At 41.7% G+C, this 23,979-nt stretch overlaps 1 protein-coding gene across 1 annotated transcript; it reads left to right on the top strand.

The window, feature by feature from the left end:
• Positions 1 to 222: 222 nt before the first annotated feature.
• On the top strand, positions 223 to 14,236 carry stum (stumble). The gene is made up of 8 exons (XM_043424747.1): positions 223 to 2,556; positions 6,676 to 7,205; positions 7,338 to 9,141; positions 11,969 to 12,238; positions 12,358 to 12,574; positions 13,022 to 13,148; positions 13,236 to 13,430; positions 13,561 to 14,236. Exons 2-8 carry the CDS (start codon positions 6,833 to 6,835, stop codon positions 13,686 to 13,688), a joined length of 3,114 nt encoding a protein of 1,037 aa, XP_043280682.1. The 5' UTR covers positions 223 to 2,556; positions 6,676 to 6,832; the 3' UTR covers positions 13,689 to 14,236.
• Positions 14,237 to 23,979: the final 9,743 nt, after the last annotated feature.

Below are 23,979 nucleotides of genomic sequence, written 5' to 3'. Positions count from 1 at the left end.
ATTTTCACACTGATATTCCCCCTCGAATCCTAATTAATGAAATCCTCGATTTATCGAGTTTATTTACTTCCTTGTAAGATTGATTTTTTTCGCATTTGTTTGTCTATTTTTTTTTTTTTTCATATGCAGATCGAAGCACGATAGAAGGTCAGATGATCGATACGAGTCGGATGGATTATAAGAGAGAAGGAATATCAGCCGTGCCCATTTTTGTTCAATCAAGCTAATGTTCCAATAATTTGGAGCCGACCAGCCTTCGACGGCTTAATGAACGAACCAACGGAACTAGCCTCGCCTACTTTTTCTTCTCCTTTACCTCTCGGCTCGTTAGTCTCCTTTGCTTTGGGAGACTTTTAAACCGCGTGTATGCAAGATCGAGAGGGCGAATCAGCGCGGCGATAGCCGAGCGAGTGTACTCGCGATAGTTCACAACTGCCCTCGCCCGCGAGACTCGCACTTAATATCCGGCTGCTTGGACTTGAGCCAATACGCTTGTACATATACTTTAAACTCCGAGTGCACTTCAGGTAAATTGTCGCGATATAAATTCTACTCCGAGCCCTACCGATGTCTCGATTCATTATTTCAAACACGAAATGCCTGTTATGAATTCGAATTATCTTTAACGCTTGTTCATTGTCAAAAAATAATGAAAGAATGATTTAAAATCGAAGAAAATCTATTATCGCAGTCCTTTTGACGATTTAAGCAACTTTTCCGAGCGTTTTTTGTCAGAAGTTTTTGTGCACGACTCTCAAATGTGTTCCGAGTTTGAAAACATCTCGGAGGCAGTGAGAATATGCTGACTCCAGTGCAAATCTGCTTTGACTTATGAGTGTGTTTTTCTTAGTGATTATTCACGGACCGGTGATTCAGAATCTCCAGTAATTCTGAATCCGAATTAACATAATCGGAGTAGCAATAAATTGGAAATAGTTCTTTGACTTGTGACCCGAATCTGCGAGGTCGCACGGTGTTATTTCAAGATTTCACATTTCGCGTCGCTATCGGTCTTCCTGCCAGGAATTGCCAGCGACAGAATTTTCTATTTTCAAATCTATAAATACTCCATTTTTAATCGATTATGATGCTCCTTCGAACATTATTGTAAAGATTTGATCGAAAAGCTCGGAGGGTTCGGAACAGCAAAATCGAACGTCCGAACAAACTACCTTCGTACTACTCGAACGAGCGTTGATTTCTTAGGAGCAGGCTCACGCAGCGTCGAGGGTGACCCGACTGTATAGAGGAGTCCCCCGAGTTATTCAAGTACGACGAAAACGCTATATCGTCGACGATAGAAGGTCGAGATTACGCACGGATATATAAATATATAGTTGTATTTCTTTTTTTTCCTACGACCCAGATATATACTTTCGGGGACAGCAGACTAAATTAATGACTTCAATCTTGTTCCTATATTCAGAGGTCAAAATCGACGGTTTCGGTGCAATTTTTGACGTTAGTTTTGGTTTACGCGAGTAAAGGCGAATGATCGAATCAAAAAGGATCGACGATTTCTTACATTTTTTCATGAAACTGTCGAAACGAGTACTTTTTACGTGATTTTTCGTTCGGCTATCGAGAGCACAAATTTCGAGTTTGAAACTCAATTTTGGAGTTACGAACAAAGAGGTGGCTCGAGTATCGGAACCAGTATACTCCGTAAGAAATGACCCGACGTAGTCGATCGAACTCGAGTCAAGATAACTTCTCTTACCAACTAATTTTGATGAAAAACTTCTCGATTGTCGAGAAATAACTTCCGGCGAGGCTGGGCGGGGGTAGCTCCTGAAGGTTTTTTGAATTTTTCTCTCGATAACAATTCGAACGAATGAAAAGGGGAGTAAAATTTCACGGATCGACTCCGAGGAGTTGGCGTTCAAAGTTTCTCAAATTTTCCTTTCTCGATACATTTACCGCATTGCTCCAGTGTCAGTATAAATATTCAGGAGGATTGAGACATAAAGGGGGAGGCCCCCCGAGGAGACGTATGGCTCGAGTGCGTGTCGTAATATTTATTTCTGCAGAAAAAAAAAGAAATTTGAATGCAGCGAGAAAGAAGCATGGAAAGAGAAATAAAAATATTCGCACACGAGAATCGGCATTGAGTAATTGGAAATACGTCATCGAAGAATAAGGACGAGCGTTTTTCGGCCAACATTTGTAAAGCTTTTAACGAAAAGCTCGTCGAGGTATCGCGTACAATACGGCAACGCAACACGGTAAAAGTGGAAGCGTCCGTTGAACATCGGGCAAGGCGAGTAGGCAGTAGTAGTAGCCCTTGGGGGGGCTTGGGTCAGTCAGTAAGAACGCGTTCGCGCTCACGCGAAGACGTTCGGCCTCGGCTCTGAAGGAACCGAGGCGTTGGTGTGTTCGTGCTGATGGTGTGTCTACGTGTGCAGTGTGGCTAGTGTGACTGTGTATTTTTGCTGCAGGTGCTTCTACTGAAAACAAATATCCGGCGGTGTCGAATTTTCTGCCTACTTTAAACTTAAACGTACGAAAATAAAGAGCGGAAAGCTTATGAGACAGAAGGCCGGAGAGGTATTTATGGTAAGAAATATGATGTGAGTGAATGATTTTCTGTCATCGAATGTGTATTTATGTGTAAAAAGAAAAGCCCGAGAGCAGGCTTCGTTGGGAAGATCGATCGAGAGAGTTCAGCACGTTGGAAAAATCCCTCCAGACTCAACACACCGCGTCACTCTTTCTCCCATTGTCCTCAGATTTATTCTCTCCCTTTCCTCCATTTTTAGTGATCCCTCAATAAATAAGAATCTCCCGCGTCGCTGCCACCGCCGGGGGATCATTATATTTCGAACTGTAAAATTCATCGTGCGAGAGTGCGCGGCGCGTGTGACGAGGGAGCAAAAATAAGAGCTCTTTGATAGGAAAATACCTTGAACTATCGTCCTTAAATTTAGCACGCAAGTAGATACTCCGGTGGAGATAAAGATGGGGAGAAAAAGAGGATGTCTGATGGATCGGTGGGGAGAATAATTGAAAAACTTGATAAGAGTAGAAGCGCGGAGGGGCTGCTGAATCGTGGAGAACATCAAAGAGGATCGCGAGGTACGATCTAAATAGGAAAAAACGTACACTCGAAGCGAACGCATCAATTAGCCGGTAATGAGAAAATTAATGTGGCACGGATTTTTATGTCGTGACTCTTGAATTATTTTGTTCTCAGAACGAAATCGTTGTACCTATTAAGGCGATGATTTGTAATCGATTCTGGAGGATCGCCCTGCACACGCGACGCTTACACGTGCACCTCGTAAAATTCATCCTTGCACTCTCATTTTAAATGCTTATGGAGACACGAAATATCATTTGAAGGCAAACACGCGTGTGCGTACCCTCGTACGGACGCATTAATTTTCAAATGATGCGTATAGCAACTCGGATTCGTACGTATATGCGACGAAGCGGCGTACGAGTTTGTCCAGTTTGCTAATCGCGATTAGCTGCGCGATGGGGTTGGGCATCGAAAGTGCAATAAATTAAACCGTAACGCCCGATAAGGATCAACTATCGCATGAGTTATCGTGTAACACACGTTTCTCATGCTGTAGAATAAATAGAACTATAAAAGTTGCTCCCGAGAAATTTTCATTGTAGGATTCTCCTAATTTTTTTGAGAAATCGCGCGCCGTATGCAGCGACTCGAAGAACTTTTATTATCTAACACACGTTCGTTGCACAATCCCACATGTTTGTGAGCCATCGCCCTCTTTCCCATTTGGCAAATATTCGTTTTCACTTCCGTATGCAATGACCTCGCCGCGGCACCTCGATTCCAATGGCCCGCAGGAAGTGGTCGAACGGTTTTTAGCAGGTTTTTTGTCCCTCCGTTTGTTCGAGCGTTGAAATCAGACTGATTCAATGAACTGCAACGAGGTTGAGGTTTCACACCGTTGTTTTGTAGTTCGAATCAGCGATCTCTGGCAAGCGAAGCAACTTTTTTGGCAATCGAAAATGAGATCGATTTTCTCTCGAGGTTCCATGCAGCCAGTACTGGAAAACCTTTGACGTTACTCGCGTTCTATTTTAGTCGGTGAGATCGTTCGGACGATTTTACGTACGCAGCGCACACCGCTTCAGGGCTCATTAGAGAAAAGGTTTTCGCGCAATTTTCTTCCTCGAATCTCCCCCGCACCTCGGAGACTCTCTCTTTTCCTCTTCGACTACGAGCCCTTGGATGCTTCTCTTTCCGGTTGATTCGTCAGGTACAAACGATCGCAGTAAATCAGTGTTGTGTCTCGAAGAGGTCTCTCCCGAGGGCGGAACTCGACGAGTGAGAAATAGTTAAGTCGCTGCAGTCGGTTCTGTGGTGACCATCCCTCGGCGGTGTGTCACAGAACCGAGGTCACTTCGACGGACCAAATTTATTACGACGAGCCTTCCAAATGCCCTGTTTGAGCCTCCGCCTCCTTTCGCCACCGAAGACTCTGCCTCCGTGAATGTCATTACGTTCGAAAAAAAAGGAGCAATTAAAAACACATTAAAGCTAGAATGAGAAGAAAAATCGCAAAAAAGCCAGAATCATACGAATCTTTATATTTCGTCTCTCAAGGAGGAATTAATCGTTCGGTGCATTCGTTGAGGAACGCTCATCAAATCCTGCGAGTACGATCGTAGACGTCGAGAGCGCGATAGATCCAATTAAAAAGTTTTTTTTATCTTTTACCTAACTTATTAAAGCGGAAATGACGATAGAATATTCCGGAAATCTTCGAGATAAATTAATTGATCAAGATGCACAAATATATGCGGAAGGTTCGTGCCTTCGATGTCGAGAAAATATGAGGAAAAAATCAACAACAACATTCTGAATTGAAAACGCACAGGAACATCGCGATCGCGATGGGCTCTAGCGAAGATTCGATTAATCGTCCTCAGCACGATTTATGAGAGCGTGAAATAAAGACGAGAGTGCGCTTACCCGCGCAAAAGATAGCAACGGCACGCACACTTGAAATATCAAGTAGACTTCTGAACTTGTGTCTGCCTCCCGTAAATTTGCATTAAAAAATCTCAGCCTGCGCGCTCTTCTACATTTCCGTAACACCTCGGTTTAATAACACATGCCCAATTGCACGACTCGCTTTTCTCGAATGCGCTCAAATCTTGCTAATTGCGAGTCCACCCAGGCGCTTTTTTCCCTTTGTTTTTTAGTACACTGAGAAAGCGAAATTAACTGATTTCGGGCTATCCATTTTGTGTTTACGGGACTGAAAACTTTCTTATCCACGACGAAGGCGAAGCTTGTTTCCTAAACAAGTGAAATAATGAGGATAATGGGGAGCACAACAGTTTCCCTTGGAGTAGATCTCGTAAAACAGAATAAGAACGCGAAAGCCATAATAATACTGTGCAAACCGTTCCTTTTGTTTTCGTGTCAATGTTTCACGAGAAAGTACAATTTGTATATGTCTTATTTAGTTTCGCGTTATCGTGACACACGCATTCGTCACGTAAATGCCGAAGAGGGTGGTAACGCTCATGAATTTTTATTGAAAATAAAATAAGAGAAATATTCTGACCATGTGCGCGGTGATAAAAGCGCCTGCAAATTGCCCCTGAAATGGTATCGTTCGAGATGTTAATTGCGCCAGGGAAAATCGAGAATAAAAATATTCCTTGAACCGGAAAATCAATGGCCCGGTCATCGGGATGTCAAAAAAATGAGCTCGTTCACTGTGATCTCAAAAAAAAAGGGGGGCGAAAGAATCTTGGAAGTTTCTCGAAAAAATTGTTGTCTTCAACGTTATTAAGTAGCCGCTCGACTCGCGAGCCGAACTTTGAAGATTCCAGTGTACGAGATACTTCGTCCTGTAAACTAGCAACGATTTCGTAAAATGAGCAACTTCAAGCGCCGTTTTGAAAGTGAGCAGGCCACGTAACCCGGCCAAATCGAAGGAGCTGGAAACTTTTATGTAAAGAGCGCATATATCTCGGCTTTTTGCTGGCTCTCTCGGTTTGTCCGAATTACCGTGACGAGCTCACTCCGTTCACCGGTCTAAACAGTAAGTCAGGAACAAGCGTACGTGCTTGCCAACACGCTAAACACCAAGAGGGCGTTCGTATGTGGACGTAAAAACGCGAAGATCTGTATATATGTAGATAAAAGCATCTCTCGAAGTTCACGAAAGCGTGTAGAAGAAACGATCACGGAACTGCTGCGGCGATACGGGGTGGGGGGCGAGTAAAGTATAGCGGGAACGTAGAAATGACGGGTATTCATTTGTTCGCCGGCAGAAATTGCGTCGGTGACGCAGCGTCGGGTGGATCGGTACGTTTCTGGATGAAGAAAAATCTATAAAAGTAATGAGGAGCGATGGTGTGTGTGCATGAACACGTTTGTGTGTCGTTACAATTTGTAGGTTTAATTTCGAGGTAAATAGAGTTCGAAATTAGGGTACGAGGCAGGCTACGATTTAGGTTGAAATGAGAAGATGAAAATGACGGGAGTGTTTATGGAATGAAATTTGCAGGTTTTCGAAATCTAACGAGTTAACGCTTTCTCGGAAATGAGGGAGTAACGAAATGGCAATCGTGGGCGGATGAATTTTTTCGTACTCGCCGTAAAGCGATGTAACGACGCTCGAGACGCGATAATATCGCAATTAAGGATTAGCATATGCTCATGAAAGTATTTGATTGTTCTAGAAAGAGAGGAGAACGCGAGGAAGCGAAAGGGGGAGGAAGGTCGGGTGGATTTAACGGATTTTCACACCCCGAACGAATGAATTAAGATCGAAAATTTCGAGATCAAAGTTACGTCATATGCAGCTGGCTGACAGCTGCCCCTACATTCCCGAGCAGGATGAGACGTTTCGACGTGGAGCGAAATGACACAGGTGGAGGAAGAGGTTTTCGCATCATCGAAGGTGGAGGGCGCTATCTCGAGCCCCTCACACCGCCCCCGCCCCCGAGGGCACCGGAACCCTACAAGGTCGTGCCCTCCTCCTCGGCCCTCGGGCGCGCTCACAGACGCTCCAGTTTCGTGATAATTGCGGAAACGAGGCCGGCGACACCGAGCTCGAGAAGTCCTTCGCCGACCTTGTTACCCACTGGACGCGTCTCACCTTTTCGAGGTCGCGGCTTCAAGGGACCATTGCCGCATGCTCAGTCGAGACCGCAGAGTCCGGACAATCGGCAACGGGCTGGCCGAGCTTATGGCCGGTACGACAGAAGAGGTAAAACGAAAAACTGTTAATTCGCTCAAGCTTTCTCGGACAACGTAGCAGCTGCGCGAAAGCGCACTTTTTGTGCGTAGGAAATTTTAAGTCACGAGGTTTAATCAATTATCTTTTTTTGCCCTCCGAAAGCTTCCGTCTCGCAACAAAATAGCCCGAAGCGAAGTCTGATACCGCAGCCGACGAGAAGAAGGTCGGTGTCCCTCTCGAAAAACAACGAGACGAAAGAAGCGTCTCCGAAATTCGGAAGGAGGGCTCAAGTACCGCGAAAAATTGTCAACGGCCCGAACCAATTGAGCGTGGGGGGCAACGTATCGCGGCGGCATTCGCTCAGAGCCCCGGATCTTTCACCGATTCAGGGAACGCCGACGAGGCCGAACGAGACGGCTGCTCGTTTCAGAAGTGGCAATTCTCTCGTTGCCAAAGTTTCTCCCGTGAAAACGAGAAATAATCTGACGGTGCCGAAGATCAATGGGAATGGGAGAAGAACCACGAGCCAAGATCGACCGCCGGTCCAAAAGGTCGCAATAAGAGGGGGACGGAGGTTCATCGAGGATAAGAAAAGTAACGTTGAGGATGATTCGAGAACGAAAATCCCGGTCAGGCGGGGCTCGATCGTCGCCAAAAACGGTGCGAATCTTCCAACGAATCGTTTCATTGCGAAAAATCCACCGAAGCCTGCTGCGAGAGCTGTCAAAGCCAAAAACGACGTCATCGAGCAGCAAACGGTGTCAAGTGGCGATGGAAATCTTCCAGGAAGTAGCGATAATAGTAAGGAGAATGAAAAATCGAGTCTCGTTCGAGCCGAGACGCCGCCCTCGGAGTCGAAGAATCGCGAGAGCGATTTAGGCCTGATAGACCTTCTGAAACAATCTTCCGGAGCGACTGGAACTTCCAGTGTTGTAAATACGACGACGACGACGGCCGTGCAGCCTCTCCAGATCGACGGCATAATGTTGGAAAAGGATCGAGAGAACGGGGACAAGAAAAAATCGACGAGCACACCATCTCCGGGGAGCTTGGAGCCCTCGCCGAGCTCAGGCCTCTCATCGCTCGTTATCGGAGAGAACGCGAACCCTAAAACAACGAAAACAGGGAATAAAAACGAGGGAACATCGAGCGGTGAGAAAAAAAATGAGGCTCGAGAGAAAGACTCCGGGGGAAGTTCGACGACGACTCAGCTCGCTAACAACACTAGCCAGAGGAACGCTTCCAAGCTCGAGGACCCAACGACGACGAAATCGGCTCCGAATAAAGAGCAAAGCAATGCGGCGGCCAACAACGGACAAGCATCGAGAGAAAAGACTCTGGTGGGAGCGAGCGGAAATTCGAAAAAGAATCTCCTCGGTAAGAACGGCGCTCAGGAGGGTAGGCGAGGAGAGACGAGACTTCCATCGGGTAACCCTGGATCACGGAGTAATCATTCCAATGGTACTGGTAACGCGAACCAAAAGAGCGTTGCTAGAGAGCCTCCCGGAAGTGGGAGGACGGAAACTATCAGGACGGTGGAGAATTCGATTTCTGGAAAAGCCGAGACCGCCGGAAACGTCGTGCAAACTGTTGCGGCTGGAAATTCGATCAGCGAGAATACCGACAATCCGAAAAATGGACCCGAAGCCGATTCGACTGTTCCCAGGAACGTTGCCGCCTCGAAAAACTCCGTCACGACGACAACAAACGCATCGGTCCGTCCCGACGATACGAACGCCGACAGCAATAAATCTCGGGGCAGCGACAATTCACTCAAATCATCCAACGGGATGTCCACCGTTTCCGCTGACAGCGTCAGATCCACCGATACCGGCGTCAGCGTCAATACCGTCAAGGGCGTTTCCTCCGCCAGAGAGAAAAGGGGCATGCACGTCATGAAGAGGTCCGACGAGATCGAAACTCTCAGTGGGAACGTCATGCATCTCGAGAGAAATGGCGAGCCAGCGTAAGTATTTCGAATGCTCGTAGTTTCTTCAAATTTCTCTCAAACCGATCGAACCCGTTCGGCGCGACGAAAGAGAAAATCTCACCGAGCTACAAAAGCACCTTTTCAAATGGACTAAAAGACTTTGATTCTCCGAACAAAAGCCACCCACCGCAAGATTTAGACTTGACAAGGGTGCGATGACCAGAACTAGACAAACTATGCAAAGCGCGATACGCCGGGGCTATCCTCAAGAGACTTTGTACGACCGTTTGGAAAGGAAGCGAGCGTGACAGAGCACTGCGAAAAGGGTTTGAACCTCGCACGAGCATCCGTATAGATATATATCTTCTTGAAAGCACTCGAATATACGAGACTGTAGCAGAAATAGAGTAACTATAGAAGAGGGAGAGAGTCGTAAGGTCCAGAGTTCGTTGACCCCTTCGTGTGAGAGGCCACTATAAACCTACGTTGGTTCGAACCTCGTATCGCGCTGGCCACAGGACTCTTATATTCGCAACCCCTTCGTGTGTGTACACTCGCGAGACCAGCTCGACAAAGTTGAAGCTCTCTTATCGATCGCTAACTCCGATTTACATCTTAGCCAAAGCTTCTCAAGAAAGTGTATCAGTGACAAAGAATTTTATGGATTCCATCACGCGCAAAAGCAAGCACTTTTCGAGCCTCTCCGCGGTGGACAGACATCTTACCAGGAGAGATTATTTCAACTTGTCGTTTTGCCTCGCCGTATACGAGAGTAGGAAGTTTTGGGGCGGGGGGGGGGGGGGGGGGGGGGTTGAAAATGAGGGAAGACGTTCGAGGATCTCGTGCGAACGATTCGAAGCCCTCGGGCTCTACAATTGAGTAATTTTCTCGTTAAGTTTATCCTCCGAAGATCAATTCGAAATGTAGGACTTCGATGAGATTCGACGAAACTTTGGTTTGAGGATCGAATTTCTAAATGAACTTTAAGAATAATTATTAGTCCGCTCGAAAAGCGGCGAGGGCGTGACGCACGTCGCGTCTCCCGAGTGTTCTTCTACTCGTCGTAGGAAATGGGGTAGGGACGAAAGTATAAAATCGACATAGCGAAGCACTAGGCCAAAGGAACGGCAAAAGCATTGTGTGTCGAGTGTGGATGCTCGCGTGCGGCCAAGGTCATCGAATAGTCACACTGACGTATTTCTATAACCGGTAACTTAATTCTTTGGTGGGTTTGACTACACCGTGTTCAACTCCGCTCGATGCCTCATGGGATCGTGGGCGAGGGAGGGCGAAAAACCGAGCGAAGGAAACGTCTTTGTTCTACTGTTTTCGAAAGCTCTTTTACTCGGAGGGAAACTCAGGAGGGATACGCACGTGGCTGGATTTCTCGGACTATTCATAATGACCAAAGCCTCGGAATTTAATCTCGAAAGCACTCTCATTTTTTTCTTATCCAAGCGTTATCCGATCTCAAAAAATGAGGTTACTTGTAAGGGACGTGAGGAGCCAAAAATTCTTTTGGCTTTGTAGAAATTGCGTGAAAACGAAGGGGTTGCTGGCCCGCTCCTCGAAGAGCTCAAACAACAGTGGATCAGTCGAATTTTCCGTTTCACATTTTTGTGCTGTAGCGAATAAATGTAAAGGTGTAAATGTGTTTAGTACACGTTAGCTTTGTTCCTTGAAGTATATAAAACTAAGGTTGTAATATCGATCGATAACGAATGAAATGGCTTTTCTGAATATGCTTTCTCGGGGAGCCCCTCGGCGGAGATTCTTACTCTACAAAAAGGCCCGTGTCTCGGGGCAGGGGGCGGGGGCGCGAGGGCCGAGGTGAGATTTTCTGTGTGTTTAAGAATACGCGAGAGTCCTGCCGGTGTGTACGTATATACGCGCGTATATGGATTATATGCAAAAGGCAAATCTTTGCGTGACCCGGTACGTTACCACTCCCGCCCCTTCGTCCCCTTGGACTGACCAACCGCCAACTCGGGCCACCTGCAATCTTTAAGTAGCAGGACGACTGGCGAACCGATGCTCATTTACGGGCTCTCCCTTCAACTAGTTCGCTGCGACGAGTCCACACTCTTGGATTATTTGAGCTCGATACTTGAGCGCGATTTATTTTTTCCTCTCTTTTTCAATTTGCGCTTCCCTACACACACTTGTACTTTTTTTTCTATCCTCCCGAGAGCCACGTGCGGATGTGACATATATTTATGTACTTCTTTAAGTATATACAATTATTGAGGCGAAGGAGCTGCTATTCCACCAAGAAACCTCATTCTGTTGGGTACGTAATAACTCATTTTGTTTATTCCTCTTTGTTCCTACTCCACACGCCGTGTCTTCGCTTTTTCTGTACTCGGAGTTTTATGGATTTTTTGAACCCCCCAATCATTCGTTGTATCGCGGTGAGGATTGACGGAGCTTTTTTCTGCACGTGCCCCCATTCTGGCTCGCAGAATGGAACCTCGAAGCTATGGAAAACTGGCTGAAATCGGTGGAGACAAATGCCTGTATTTTTACGTTCGTGGTAAAAACGATAGTGCGATGACGCAGTTTGGGGACGTTCGAGTACGAGCAAGTATCAACCTCGAGTTCGATTTTTCCTCGGGGTTTTATTATTTTGAAAGATGAATTTTAAAAATCGTACCTTTTATAACGTCGGGGCTTGATCGACTCTCGGGTTTTAATATCGAGCCTTCATCCGGTCGTTCCACACCCTCGAGGGTGCGAGAGTCATCAGGCCGTGAGTTCGTTTCAATAAAGCTAACGAGCATAAGCGGGGCATTCGAGCACGGAACGCCGCACCCTTATTCATATTCCTCGGAGTTAATATTCGTCCTTCGCGTTTGACATGCAGTATTCTCGACATCGCCGAGGGTCCTGAGCTCCCGGAAGACCAGACGCGGCTCGGGAGATTTAGAAAATCTCTGAGCCGCTTTCGCGATCGTTTTCCAAACATGAGGTGCCTCGGGTGTCGGAGGAATCAGAAAGGGCAGGCCTGGATGGGAGAACGACCGAGGCAAACCGAAGCTGCGCAACGAAACGAGCCTCCGAATTCCGAAGCTTCGAAACATCCTGGAAATTCCAAGTTGAGTCGAGTGTGGACGAGCTTCAAACATTCGTGCAGGTACTAAACACTTTTTATTGGAATCAATTTTGGAATGAAATCAAATTTTTATTCCCAGGATCTTTTCATCGATCGTTCATTATCGTTTTCATCGTTTCGATTGTTTTTTATTCTCGAAGATGCACTCGATTACGCGAATGCCAATGCTGTCGACGCACAGCTCGAATCACACCGGTCGAGAGCGCTTCTTGTTGTCCACCCGAAAGGAGATGCGGTGCCCTTTGCGGAAGACTCTTTTCGTGCTGCAAATGTTGCAATAGGTCCGAGGCTCAAACCACGAGGAGCATACGTGCCAAACATAGTCTTACGAGCGTCGCACCGCCACCTCTGTCCGAGGTAACGATCGTCATCGATACCTTTTTTCAATCTCTCATTGCGAGTCGCTATTTTTTACTCTTTCCCTCGAATAATTCAACTTCCAATTCCCGGCATACTTGAATAGTTTGCAATTTGAATAAAATCATGAATTTCTGGATTGATAAACTTTGGAATTCCGAATAAATAAATTTTGGAATTTGGATTCTGCTACGGTGGGATTGATTATTTTAGACTGATCCCCGCTGCAATTGTCACCTCGAACTAAAATATGGTTTGCTCATTTAAGGGGTCGGGGTAGTCGGTGGCGTGAAAAACGAGTATTTTTAATTGCTTTATTTCCATGGTAATTAATCGTATTTTACAAAATTCATACGACATAATCGAAGGAGTAACGACATTGAATCGTTTCATGAAAGAATGAACATTTTGGGATCGCTTGATCAATAAAACAACGATTTGACGCAGGAGCACAGAGCAAAAATACCGGAAGTTCTCGTCGAGCACAATTCCGTGATGCGCGGAGCGATTCCCTGCCTTCCAGTGCCCATCGCATGGTTCTGTCTCGTTTGGAATGTTCTCGTACCTGGATCTGGTAAAACAAAAGACAAAAAATCGAGCATTCGATTTGTTTGACGATCGACTGGAGTTTAGTACGATTATTCAACAACGCTCATTTCAGGAACCGTGTGGAGTGGCTTTTTTACGTTGTGCGTTGGACAACCAAGATTTTCGATAACCGCCGGGCCCAGAGCAAGGTTCGGGGCCCTCGTTGTAAATCTCATCGTCGGCGTTAGTCAGTTCTTCACTGTACTTTTCTGTCTGGTCGGATGGGGCTGGAGCATTTGGTGGGGCGTCACTATGATTCGTTTGGCCCGTGAGTACAAAAATTCATTCGTTCGTCGTTGAGGTGAAGAATGAGAATATTAAAAACGAAAGAAAATAAAAAAAGAAGCCGTACTTTTGACAGTGAAAATAATACAAAACGAATATTGAATCGTATACAGGAAAGTACAAGAGATTCAGAGCTTCCGAGGCAGCGAACAACGACTTGGAGGCTCGGGGTGGAGACCAAACGGGGATATCAGGTGGCGTACCGAGCGTAGCTCTCCGTGGGATGGAACGTGCCCGTTGAAGCTCCTTAAATTCGGAATATTGCTGTGAAGCAATAGCGGAAAAAAATTTTGCTGACCTCCATTCGGGCCTCTCAGTTATATGAAAATGTGGCTGCGTTTAATATCGAAAAGAAAAGCTAGCAAAAAGCGGGAGGGGGAGAAGAAAACGAAGAGAAAAAATGGGCATTGAAGTCTCTTGAAACGCATATATTCGCTTTCAATGAAAGCATCCATATTGGTATTCCGAGCCAAGCGTTATTAGAGAATTTCATCGTTGCATCGTATCCGCTGTATTGAAAAGCTATTGTCATCGTTATTATCATGCTCCCATATATTTGCTGGAAATCAATAGTTTTTTTTCCCCTCTAATCGCCTCGAAACCTCGATGCATGCGACGATGAAGTTCTTCGATAAGGACCTTTATATTTTTACATACACCTTATATGGATATGTATACAATGCAATTAAATAATAGAACATGAAACATAGTTATTTGAATAAATGAAAGACTACAACAACAACAACAACGACAAAAACGAAGCAAGAGAATAAATTTTACTCTCGAAGACTTCAAACTCCAATTTCTTACCTTTTACCTCGAGTTTTTTTTCCCCAGAGAACTCTTGTCGTCGTGGTATGCCAGTCGAGAAAAAAAATTGACGTAAAAATAATAAAAAGACACAGCACATTCTTTAAAAACGTTCAAGTTTTAAGAGGGTGCATGTGTACTCGCGGTTCTTCTACTTTTCAACTTTCACAAGCCGGTGGAAATCGTGGCATTGAGCCTTGAACTTGTCGCGAGCCCCAAGGTGTCCGGGCTAATTCTTCTTTATGCCTTTTTCATGTGTTGGACGAATAATTAGAGAGCTAACGAGCGAATAATTTTGAATGGTTCGACAATATTAAAGTTCGCGATGCACTCGTTTATGCTTATTTCGGCTGTGACCTTGATTCGCGAGGGAACGTTTACTAGTGAGCTGAAAAAAAAAGAAAAAAATGTTATTTCCTCCTGTTTCTATGAGATTCTATGTTAAATGAAAAATTCTCGTCAGAAGGCAATTTTCTTCCAACTTTCTACCGAGGACGAAGCTTATCTTTCGTAATCGTTATAATTGTACTCGTTATGTTTGTTTAGCTCGTGTCGAGGTATCACGAGGTCTCGAGGTGTTTGTCTCGAGATTGTGTGGGCTGCACATTCGTAACTGCAAAATTATGCTGCCTGTGAGGGTTCGCCGGTAAGGTGAATCGATCGATCTCACTCCTTCGTTCCCGAGACTCACAGAACTTCCGTTTCCGAGCTGGGGGTGATTCATCTCAAGTTTTTTCCCTCTGTTTATTCTTCCTTTTTTTCCATCAAGATTTTATTGCTTCCCAGGTGGAAATACGAGTCGAAGAAATACCGACGAAGCAAAAAGAGGTGGGAAAAAAAACCGAAGAAAGATAACTCGCAGAATATATGGAGAGAGAGTTTTGATTGTAGAATGAATGATTATTTGTCTGTATGTTATTCAGTCTTTTCTCCTCTTCTCATAAGATCCCCGACCAGAGTCTCGTGTAACGATTAGTGCAAGAGTCAATATATATTCGATCATTTGTCGCTGCAGAGTAAACAATCATTTTCAATATTAAGTATATTGAAAGGAGTTTTCAAAAGTATTAAAAGTATTATGGTGTGGGTGTCAATGAATCGAGTCGAGTTTGAATATATCGAGTATTATGATTTTTTTTCCTTTTTTTTAATGATGTGACTCAATAATATGTCAATATGCACAAGTTAATATTGTTATTATAATAGTAGTAGTAGTAGTAGTAGTAGTAGTAGTATAGTATAGTGTTTTACAGTGTATGTTTATGTGATAAGGTATAAGGTTAACCCTTTTCGTATTTTTTATCGTTTTTTTCTTCTCTCTATCGTATAGTCGTTTACAGTATATAATTAAGTGGCTTAGATGTTTAAGTCTACAGAGTACGACTACGTTTGTTTGTTTGTTGATTCTTTTTTTTTCTCTTTACTTTTGTTTTTCTTCGTTATCGCTATCAACTATAACAGTAACCTAGCATGTCTTTTTTTCTTGCGACGATTACTCGGCTGAGTGTGATGTTAATTTCTTCCCTGTTGTTGTTGTTGTTGTTGTTGTTGTTGTTGTTGATGTTGTTGTTGTTCCTGTTGTTTTGTTATTTATTTGTTAATCTTTCTCCGGATGTTTCATTGATTAAGTTTCCTTCGAAATTCTGTTATCCGTTGTTCGCAAGTATTCCCCATACGCTCAAGTGTATATCGAGTTGTTTGTTTGTCTGTTTGTTGCATTGTTCTTGTTTCTGTCGTGATTGAACTTGGATGATGAACGAGGTGGATGAAAATTCGACGATTTTTATTTTATGGTGAAAATATGCTCTCGCTGCTTTATACAATGTGTTTTATAAATTCGTATATCGGGTGGTGACTTTTTCAATGGATTTCTTAGTTGCGTTACGTTAAAACTCATCATGCGCGCGCGCGCGTGTGCGTGTGTGTGTTGTGTGTGTTTATGCATGAGAGAGAATTGTGAGTGTGGGCGTGTTTCTTTGTCGTATACAATGGATCTGGCGTTTATAAAAAAAGTCAAAAAGCTGTTGTGTTCAGTGTCGTTTGACGTATTATCGAGTGTGAATATAAATATATATTAATATATTTATAGACTATTGTAACAGCTCGTTACATGCGAAATTCGGTGTTTAATGTTTGTTTTGTATTGTTGTTGTTGTTGTTTAGTTTTTATTCTACGTGATATCGTGTCTCGAAATAGTGAAATTTTCGAGACACTCGGCATTGAGCCCAATTCGAATGAAAAATCATCGCACAACGATGGTGTGGCTCTGACCGAGCTCGATTCTTGTTAGGAAATGTAAAAAATGATAAATATGTTCGTCGAAGTGACCGAGAATATACGATTGGAGAAAAATTATTTCGTTAGAAAAATAAGCTGTTTTCAGTGTCTTTTTTCTTCCCTTTTTCATTCGAATGGTGGCTCCGGGTATGGTGCACTCGTTCGATATCTCGTACGTGTCATGATCCTTGGTAAATATCGTTTCTGTCATCTTGGTAATAACGCCTACGCGATGCTGTAGCGTTTTTATAAAGGTCGGTTATAAAGTATTGATGATAGTATTATTGAGGTGGCATGTTCGGAGCTCCTCATCGAGATACTCGTTTAAATTTCCTCTCGATGAGTTATCCCTTGGTTTGTATTATTAATAATTGTGTGTGAGTGTGTGTGTGTGTGTGTATGTGTGAGAGTTTTTTGTTTTTTATTCACGTGCAGACCCCATATGTTCGCATCCAATCTTATACATAAAATAATTTTTAAAAATATATGTGTATTTGTATTATATTCCCCGCTATGTATTTTTTGTTTCGTTATTTTGTTTTCTTTTTGTTTCAAAAAATTTCGTCTCGTATCGGAAACGATGAATAGTTGATGAACGGACAAACAAAATGGATCCGGTCGATGTGAGGGTTGTTGACAATCGAGAGGCTCGTTTCAATATGTATTTTCTTTATCTTTCTTTTTATATTTCATACTTAGTTCCTAAACCAGTAGATATACATTATTTATTTCTTTTCTTCTCTTTATTTTTATTTCATTTTTATCATTTGTTTGTTTGTTTGTTTGTTTGTTTTTTTTTTTCATTCTTTATTCGATATTTTTTTTTGTCTTTTGGCAAATCCGAAAAAACTGATTCCAAAATAGGAACGGATCATTGTGCGAACTATGTATACAGGGTGCAATTTGTGAGACACGCGTTCGGATATTTGTTTTCACTGTTACTCTTCTTCGCTTACTTTGTTTGTTTTTTTTTCCCTTTCATTCCGCCCTTTTTCTCATTTTTTCAAGTACTCGGGGTTTATTTTTTGTTTTCGTTTTGTTTATATTACTTTTTCGTCTTCTATACTCGTTTTTTTCCTAATGTCTCGCGCACGCGCGCTCTCTCGCACATTCTTTCTCATCGCATTCTCGCTCAATATATCGTTTTTTTACACTCTCACCGTTGCGCTTTGTTTTTTCGATTTGTTTCGTTTCTTCTTGTTTTTCTTTTTTCTTTTTAAATTACTCTTTTTTATTATTATTCTTCTTCTTCTTATTCTTCTTCTTTGTTTTTCATAATGATCGTTTTTTTTGCTTTTAAATCTTTATCAGTTCTCGTCTAAAACGGTGGTACATACACTTGGTAGGGTGCTCTCAGGACTGCTAGGCACAGATAATTGACTCGCAAATAACTCTTCAAACAACATTAGAGCGTACGACATACAGTACATTATATTTATATATACATGCGTACATATTTATACGTATATACATATCGAGACATACATATAAATACGTATAGATATATGTGCACGTACATGTGTATATTATGTATATATATAGATTTATATATATATTACAGTTTTAAGAGTTAACCATTATTCAGTGTTTATGTATATATGCATATTTTCGTGTAATTTTGTCTGTATTTTACGTGTGTGTGTGTGTGTGGGTTTGTGAATTTTCGTGTAAATGTGTATCCTCATATAGCTCTATACATATACGAATAAAATACATTGAGACAACGAACGATCGCGTTTAATGGACGATCGTAACATTCGGGAATCGCGCTGGAGGAAAAAAAAAAAAATAGGAAAATCTCGAAGGAGCGCCTAGGCGGGGCAATGAGATTTGACTGATTCATTCGAAAGCGACTGGGCTGCATGATCGATGCAATAAAATGATTGAAGTTTGTTTTATTTATTTTTACATTAAAATCGTTACTATTATTTAATTACAGAGGACGAAGAAAAAAGAATATCGAGTATTCGTCTTGGTGTGGGGTGAATCGAAGGACAATCGTGTGTACGGGTGTATATCGAAAATGTTAAAAAGTCCGCGCGATCTAACGAAAGTACGAGCGTCGAGGATGATGTAAAGGCGATCGTTCGTAAGAGCGTTTGTTTTTTTCTCTCGTGTCAATTCAGTGTGATAATTGTATACAGTCAACAAATCTTATTAGAATCTAATTTGTCTTTTGACGCAGCGTTGGGAAGACAGAGCGCATAGACCCTTTACTGGTCCAGGTTTTGGGGAGACGGGATTTAGGAACGGACATTTCTATCTCTCGCTAATACCATTCTATTCCTCTCAATGACGTTTCTTTCTAATATTCGATCGCCACGTATCATCTTTCGCAGACATTCTTCGACGCAAGGGAGCCACGAGGAGCGTGGAAACCGAGGGAAATTCGTTCGACTCGTCGCGGCCGTTGCGTCGACGAGGGCCATTAGTACGTTTCTTTACTTCGTTTCCTTTTGCCAGGCTAATCTTCGGGGACTTCTGGGATGGATCGGGTTGGATTAGGGAAGGTAGGCGCGCAGATATTATAATGCTACGAACGTTGATATGACACATGGTGGGTTAGGGATGCCGACAACCTGATATGTGTAGCAGGTCTGTCACCGGTAATACTTAGGATCTTTATTTCATTCTTTCTTTCATCGTTTTTTTCCTTGCTTCTTCTTTTTCTTCTTCTTCTTCTTCTTCTTCTTCTTCTTCTTCTCGTTTCTCTTGCTTGTCTTCGCTAAAGGCGTTACTGCGCTTCGACTTGTCTCATGTCGCACCACGAGTCTCGTATGCTCGTGGCATTTATTTATAGAGTGAGAGTACGTCGCGAACGTCGTTTTCACTTTTAAATATAAATATACACGTACAAACTATTTTCCACATCGCTTTGGTTGGCCCAAAATCATTAAATTAAAACAACATTCATAAAAAAACAAACAAAAAACGTAATAAACAAACGTGTGGAAAGAACAGTGAAATTTCAATTCGCACAACTCTCATGAATATCACGATTGCAAAAGAAATTTTGTTTGTTTTCTCCACATTACTGGGAGACTTTTGTGCCCGTATTAAATTTAGCAAAATTTTCATTACCTAATGAACGAAAAAACGATCCGCCAACTCCAATTTTCCTAATAGACAATTATAGACTTTGTTTTTTGCAGTAGCAGCAGCAGCAGCAGCACGATTGGAATGACCGAAGATACGCTTTACACGCTCATGTATCCGGGGACAATTCAGCTACAGAGGCGAGAGAGAAGCGCTGTACACAGTCGGAGAGACGATTGCAATTATTTCTCGTGGCGCTTTGCCAAAAATCGTCGGCACGAGAGAGAAACGCGGGCATGTTTTATTCTCGACGACGACGATGTACGTTGTATCGTTTAGAAGAATAACAAAAAAATGTTTAAATCGCTGCGAACGAGAACAGCAAAATCTATCGAGCACGGCTGCTCATAATTCGATGATTTTTCATTGTTGGCTACAAATATCAATGCTCCCGTCGACGAGACAGATCGAAGCGCAATACGGCAGTATTATCCTTCAGCAAATTACTAACATTTATTAATTAATAATAATCAATAATTATGACAATAATAATAATAATAATAATAATAATAATAATAACGATATGTTCCTACGGCCTATCTAACTACAAACATTAAATCCTAGTGCCTTAAACGCAATATTAATATTCATCAATCTTATTCGTGATTTTTTTCTTCTCTTTTGCTTCTCTCAATAACTTTATCCGCGACGATATATCGATACAATATATGCGTTCGGTCATTTTTTGAAAATTTCCGAAACATTTAAAAATAATAAACGTTATTATTACAATAATCAATCGATAAATTGTATTCTCCTTAGTTATTCGTCAATGTGTTATTTTCATTTTCATTTTTTGTTTTTGTTTTTCACCTTCGCTTGTGTTTTTATCGTCCACTTGCAAATATATACACATACAATTTGGGGGATATGTATATCAGTAAAATTTAAAACGAATAATTTCACTCTCTTTATGAATTAATTATCGACACATAGTAGTAGAGATTTTCTTTCACGTCTTCGTTCTCCTCTCCCTCTCTCTTTCTCTCTCTCTTTTTTCATTAATTATCGTTCTTTACAACCTCGAGTTTGGTGTTGTTTGTTTTGTTTGAAGGTGTAGCAACTGTTTGTTCAATGTTTAGTCGAGTTGTCCGAGGATAATTGTGTGATTTTTCCGCATTGCGAAGATTTTACGCGTTTATTTATTAGCCGATGTGTCGTGTGTTGTCTGACACTGAAAAAAACTCGTTCTTAATACAGCGTCAATAATAGATTGTTCCTACTACGATTACGATTTGATTTTGTACACATTATTTACGACACGCATCGTTTATCGGTGGACAAAGATCAACGAACGCCGCTAGGGGGAGGGGCAAACTTTCATGACTGTAAAACCCCGTGCAAATAAGGATAGGAAAAAATACATAAAAAACAAAACACGACAACAACGAAGAAGGATTAATATTTATATAAATATTAAGTTTCGTTGAATTTTGTCCACCGTTGAGAAATGCGAATCCCTTAAATTAGATATATATATATATTTATATATATATAATTTTTAAAATTTGTTTATATCGTTACATTAAATTTACCCTTACGAATTTAATTGTCCTGCGCGCGGTTTTTCATTCGCGCATATTTTTATCTTCGTTTTTTTTAATTCCTCATTCGGAAACTTGATATTATTATATTCTTAATTCTGGCTTTATCCATCGTTTTCATTATTATTTCATCAAACGTCGTTTTTATTATTTCTGTTTATTCTTAGTCCCTTATTCCCAAGCTTAATCGAACAAATTGTTTCTCTCGTTTTCTCGTGTACGTGTGATTTTTCCTTCGTTTTGTTTTTTTTTTTCGTCATTGAAAAACGAGTTGGATTTGTTTTTTTTTTTCTAAACACAACACTGGGCTAAGTGGTGAATTATTTTTTCCATCTTTTCTCTTTCAATGGTTATCTCGAATTACCGAAGCTGGGGCCTACGGACTTTTGAATCCTTTTGAAAATTGTCGTTTCTAGCTCGTGTACATCGTATATATAAATATACACATGCATATTTATATATATGTATGTATATATACCACAACCATTGCTACACCGCTACGGAGTATTTTCACTTTTATTATTCCTTCGCTAAAACTCGTGAGAGTAGCCGAAAAATACGCGAGAGATTCGGGCTTGTATTTTTCTTTCGTTCTGTATAATTTTCAATAAGCGTTAAACGCGCAACGAACATATTGCAAAACACAAGAGACACATTTTCTTCGTTCACCATTCCCGTGCTAGTTGATTTATTTCACGATAATAATAATAATAATAATAATAATGATGATGATGATGATGATAATGATGATGCTTAAAGACGCGGCTTTTCGATATACATAGAATATTTTCTTTTTTTTTCTTCTCATTTTTACTACACGATAATTCCTCAATTTTCACGTGTATGTGAATATATTTATGCACACACACATGAATAAACGCATAAATAAATTCATACACACGCGCGCACACACACACACACACATCCGCAAGCACACGGTGATACACTTATGACAAACGCACAAATGATACTGAGATGAATAACGGTGAGTGAGTGTTCGTTGTAATACACGCTGTACACGATTCATATTTTTTTCACCCTTTTGTTCTATTTTCTTTAAGCAACTTTTTCGTTTCTTTCCCCCCCCCCCCCCCCTCTCTCTCTCTCTCTCTCTCTCTGTCGTTCTCTTCTTCTCCCTTACGTTTCTTAACAACTAAACCGCGAGTACAATGTACAAGTATTTTATCAGAAAATAAGCGACAGTCTGGCATGCGTGTGTTTCTTATTTGTTCATTAAAATGTTTATATTTATATGTATAAATATAAATGTATGTTTGTACATATAAATATATACATGCAGATTTGTATTGTGTGCGCACCATAGAAACGTACCTAGCGCACGTTTTATACAGACACACGCGCACGCACGCACACACGCGCACACACACACACAGGTTGGAGAGCGTGCTCTGATCAGGAGGGTATCGTTGAATTGACAATGCGAGCTGTTATTATTAAGATTATTATTACAATTATCATTATTATTATTGTTATTATTATTATTATTAATTTATTGTTGGATTCTTACGTACAGGAACCGCGCGCGCGTGTATTTCGCTTGCTTCTTATCGTTCGTCGAGTCTGCTCGTGAGTACTGTCTCTTCTGATATTCGTGTTCATTGTAGTGTGTCATTCGATTAAATAAAATAGCGCGAACGAATAATAGCGAAAGAAGAAAGAAGGTTTTGTGTTTTGTAAACTTCGATTCGATTAAAAAAGTAGGAATTTTGTCGCGGTTCGAGCAAACCTCCGGCGGCTCACCAGGAGCCACGATTTTTTTTTTTTGGCAGACCACTCTCCACCCCACCCCCAATGCCTGCTGATACTCTTTCTTGCTCTCAGCTACGATCTCGGGTCCGAATAATTCACAGCCATAACCGAATGATACAATTCTGCTAACTGACAGATGATTTTACTTCAAGCTTTTCGTACATGTCCGAAGGAACACGCATCTTAAGTACACGAAAAGTCACTGGATACGCGAATATATCCATATACATACAGATTTGTGGGCATTCATTAGAGTGGATCGCGGAGATTTCGAATGGGATAAATCTGATAATGTTTGTTGAATATTTGGATTATCGTTTCGTATGGAGAAAACCCTCTCTTTGAAAAGCTTCGAGAGGGCTTTGGGAAGATTCTCATTGGAGAAGAGAAAAAAATCTATTTTCAACCACTCTAATGGACATGCTTCGAATTGGATCGTACACATATGTATAAAGATATTTATATACGGTTTAAAAAATTCTTAATCAAATGCGACGATACTCTCCTTGATATAATTTCCGTAACTCTTCGTCGTCATTGTCATTATCATTATCATCATTATCATTATCATAATCATAATCATAATCATCATCATCATCATCATCATCATCATCATCATCATCATAATCATCATCATCATCATCATCACCATCATCATAATCATCATCATCATAATCATCATCATCATCATCATCATCATCATCATCATCATCATCATCATCATCATCACCATCATCATAATCATCATCGTCATAATCATCATCATCATCATCATCATCATCATCATCATCATCATCATCATCATCATCATCATCATCATCATCATCGTCATCATCATCATCATCATCACGATCATCATCATAATCATAATCATAATCATCATCATCATCATCATCATCATCATCATCATCATCACCATCATCATCATCATCATCACCATCATCATCATCATCATCATCATCATCATCATCATCATCACCATCATCATCATCATCATCATCATCATCATCATCATCATCATCATCATCATCATC

Source organism: Venturia canescens, chromosome 7 (genome assembly GCF_019457755.1).
Source record: "Venturia canescens isolate UGA chromosome 7, ASM1945775v1, whole genome shotgun sequence".
NCBI classification, from domain to species: Eukaryota; Metazoa; Arthropoda; class Insecta; order Hymenoptera; family Ichneumonidae; genus Venturia; species Venturia canescens.
Note: the sequence above shows the minus strand (reverse complement) of the source record. Positions and strands in the feature narration are given on the sequence as shown.